The sequence below is a fragment of the Egretta garzetta genome, unplaced genomic scaffold, assembly GCF_000687185.1.
Source record: "Egretta garzetta isolate BGI_Z169 unplaced genomic scaffold, ASM68718v1 scaffold986, whole genome shotgun sequence".
NCBI classification, from domain to species: domain Eukaryota; kingdom Metazoa; phylum Chordata; class Aves; order Pelecaniformes; family Ardeidae; genus Egretta; species Egretta garzetta.
In genome coordinates, this window is record NW_009259903.1 from 44,773 (window position 1) to 45,222 (window position 450).

The following is a 450-nucleotide window of genomic DNA, read 5'->3' on the forward strand; positions in this document are numbered from 1 at the left end:
GGGCACACCAGTCCCATGGGTGCTCTGGCCTCAGGGCGCACCAGTCCCATGGGCGCGCTGGTCCCATGGGCACGCCAGTCCCATGGACGCATCGGCCTCAGGACACACCAGTCCCATGGGTGCTCTGGCCTCAGGGCACACCAGTCCCATGGGTGCTCTGGCCTCAGGGCGCACCAGTCCCATGGGCGCGCTGGTCCCATGGGCACGCCAGTCCCATGGACGCATCGGCCTCAGGACACACCAGTCCCATGGGTGCTCTGGCCTCAGGGCGCGCCAGTCCCATGGGTGCACTGGCCTCAGGGCATGCTGGTCCCATGGGCGCACTGGCCTCAGGGCATGCTGGTCCCATGGGTGCACTGGCCTCAGGGCACGCTGGTCCCATGGGCACGCTGGTCCCATGGGTGCACTGGCCTCAGGGCACGCCGGTCCCATGGGGGCACCGGCCCCCCG

The 450-nt window shown here is 70.2% G+C and overlaps 1 protein-coding gene across 1 annotated transcript in view; it reads left to right on the forward strand.

The window, feature by feature from the left end:
• Nucleotides 1–450, forward strand: part of LOC104127481 (myotubularin-related protein 5-like) — a gene marked incomplete at its 3' end in the record, with an annotated part of 66,798 nt that overhangs the window by 4,609 nt on the left and 61,739 nt on the right. Inside the window, 1 exon segment of the mRNA XM_035895677.1 lies at nt 417–425. Coding sequence (XP_035751570.1) covers nt 417–425 — 9 coding nt within the window.